Source organism: Vombatus ursinus, unplaced genomic scaffold (genome assembly GCF_900497805.2).
Source record: "Vombatus ursinus unplaced genomic scaffold, bare-nosed wombat genome assembly UNPS02014841.1, whole genome shotgun sequence".
NCBI classification, from domain to species: domain Eukaryota; kingdom Metazoa; phylum Chordata; class Mammalia; order Diprotodontia; family Vombatidae; genus Vombatus; species Vombatus ursinus.
The window spans coordinates 508,914-511,755 of NW_020954619.1; the positions used below are offsets into that span (position 1 = coordinate 508,914).

The 2,842-nt window shown below is 49.9% G+C and overlaps 1 protein-coding gene across 1 annotated transcript; it reads right to left on the minus strand.

Annotated features, from left to right (window-relative positions):
* Positions 1-969: 969 nt before the first annotated feature.
* On the minus strand, positions 970-2,157 carry SSTR4 (somatostatin receptor 4). Its single transcript, XM_027840452.1, has one exon. The coding sequence runs from the start codon at positions 2,155-2,157 to the stop codon at positions 970-972; it is 1,188 nt and encodes a 395-aa protein (XP_027696253.1).
* Between the last annotated feature and the right edge of the window lie 685 nt (positions 2,158-2,842).

The following is a 2,842-nucleotide window of genomic DNA, read 5'->3' on the forward strand; positions in this document are numbered from 1 at the left end:
TACTACTCTCTTCTAGCAGTAATACAAATGTATACCACAAAAGGATGGCAAACTCCCACATTAAAGGGACACTGGCAAATAAATGACTGCACAAGACCTGGGTGCCATTTTACCCTCTCTTGTTTTTTTTTTTTTTAAATTGGCCAGATTTTGTGCTTTACATTAAGCCTCACAATACATGTTTTCAAACTTGGCTCTACACACAAAGAATCTGTTACTGACCAGATGTAATGCAGATATCACTTATTATGTGACTATATGTCAAGGCTAGAAGCAAACAAGATAACATCCTAGACTGCTGTAAATAAATATTACTTGGCAACCAGAGCTAAAGACAAAAAAGTAAAGGAGTATTCTGAGACATCGGATTCTTTTTTTTTCTGTACATAGTTCACACTGTACCTCAATTGCAATAAGAAAGAAATAGCTTATAGAAAGGGGTGAGTTCCCATCTTGAGGACAGAATCTGGGGTCAGGTCCTTTCTTGACTCCTGACTGTCTTTTCTATTTTTTTTCCTAAAGGAAAGCTGGAGAAACAAGTGACAAAGACAGCACTCCCTAATTCCACCTAACCCTTCTCCCACCCCAATAAAAATGCACAAACCAAAATAAAACTCCAAGGGCTCAGGAATGGTAATTGTCGTGGTCCATGCACTGAGTGAGTCCTACCCCAAGGAGATATCCTTTAGCAAACTGTGGTTCTGGGGAGAGGAAAGGATTAGCTTGGTGGGGTGCAGGTGTCCTTGAGAACAATACAGAAGCAAGATGACAATGTCCACCTGGAAAGGAGATGATCTTGGAAAGATTGGCCACTCCAGAAGTCCAAGGTTCTTGAGGGATGTTCAAGGAGGAGACAGTTTGGTAGGAAATGATGATGATGACCTCTGGAAGGTGATGGTCTCTGCATGATGATTAGGGACTAAAAGAGGTCTGGCTGACAGGTGGGATCAAGAGGCAGGAATTTGCTCTTTAGAAGGTGGTGGTCTTCGTAAGGGTGCCATGCTTGCCACAGGGTTCTGGGTGTACAGGTTCCTGCTGGCAGGGCAGACTGGGGCACATGCACCCACCCGTTTTGCTCTTGAGGGCTGTAGCATAGTAGTCCAAAGGTTCTTCCTCAGCAGCGGAAGCAGCATCTAGGAGACAACAACGAAGGCAGAGCACCCTCTGGAATGAACGTCGGAAGTTGTCTGAGAGGAAGCCATATAGAATGGGATTTGCACAGCTATTGGCATAGCTGAGGATGAGGGACACATGATTAGCAGTGGCATCCAGGCTGGGCATGAAGAGGTTCAGCAGCTGTACCACATAAAAGGGCATCCAGCAAAGCACAAAGACAGCTACCACCATGAGCACCAGTCTGGTGATCTTCTTCTCTGATCGGCGCCTCTGCTGCCAGCCAGCCCTGAGGGCCACTGCTCGCATCTTGCCCACAATAAGCAGATAACAGAGGCCAATGGCCAGGACAGGAAGGAGGAAGCCCAGGAGAAAGGTGTAGACCACAAAGACAGCAGACCAGGCTGGATGAGGCCAGTGGAGGTTGCAGGCCACAGCCTGGCCACCTCGAGTGGGCTTGGTATCTGCAAAGATGGTAATGGGCAGAGTGACTAGCAAGGAAGCCAGCCATACTCCTCCATTGATGAGCTTGGCCACACTGGGCCTTCGGTAGGTGGCAGCTCTCAGGGGGTGCACCACAGCAATATAGCGGTCTACACTGAGTACTGTCAGGCAGAAGACACTGGTGAACATATTTAGGCCATCAACACTCAACACAGTCCTGCAGAGGGCAGAGCCAAAGGGCCAGTGGCGGAGGGCGGCAGAAGAGGCCACAAAGGGCACGCTGAGCATGAAGAGCTCATCAGCAATGGCCAGATTCAATAAGTAGATATTGGTGGCTGTTTTCATCTTAGCATAGCACAGAATGACGAAGATAACTAAGGCATTACCCACCAGCCCCACCAGGCATACCAGGGCATAGATGGACTGTATAACGATCATTCCAGCCTCACCTCCTGCCCCTCTTCCCTCCTCTTCCTCCCCGCCCAAACTCCCAGGTGGGCGGCTGACATTGGGGGCCCTGGGCCAGTCCGTCCCAAATCCAAGAATTCCTGTGGATACAGCTTCCTCCACCCCGGAGGCCAGCGTCGGGGGGCCGCTCATCCTGGCAGATGGCCCATCAATGGGCAGACTGCGGATGACAGAAGAGAAGAAAAGGAGGAGATAGAGAGAGAGATGCCGCGGGAGTCCCTGCTGTCTGCCAGATGTGAAGCCCTCAGCTGGGCAGTCAGAAAAAGGGGAGGAGGTTGGAAGGGACTGTGGCTGTGCCCGCAGCAGCGGTGGCGAAGGCTCCCGAGGCTGTTGCAGCTGGAACAGATGCGAGCTTCTCCGCAGCCACCGGGTCTGCCTAAATAGCGAGCGGCTGTCACCCACTTAAAGCTGCTTCCAATCCCGAGCCGGCTTGCTTTTGATTTGCTTCACACGTACCCACTGTTGCATGACAATATGCTCTCTCCCTCTGATTCTTCTTTTTCGCTCTCGCCCCCCTCCCTTTCCCTCCTTCCAGATTCCCCTTTCTCCTGCTCCGCTCCCCTCTCCTCCTTCTCCATCTCTCCAGGCTCCAGTAGCTGCCGTCTCACTCTAGCTGTGTTCTTTGTTCCCATCAGAATACACCCGAAGGGAGAAGAATGAAAACACAACATTTTTATTTTATTTTATTTTTTTGCTCCTTCATCATTTTGTCTGCATCAACCCAGCTGAAGTCCTCTGTGTGACAATTGGAGGAGGAGAGGGGCGACAGAAAGAGAAGAATGTTGGGGATGAGATGCAGTTAAGTTCCAGAATGATT

What these genes read in the sequence shown, in the direction of transcription:
- SSTR4 (XM_027840452.1), bottom strand. Translation starts at nt 2,157, where the DNA reads ATGAGCGGCCCCCCGACGCTGGCCTCCGGGGTGGAGGAAGCTGTATCC.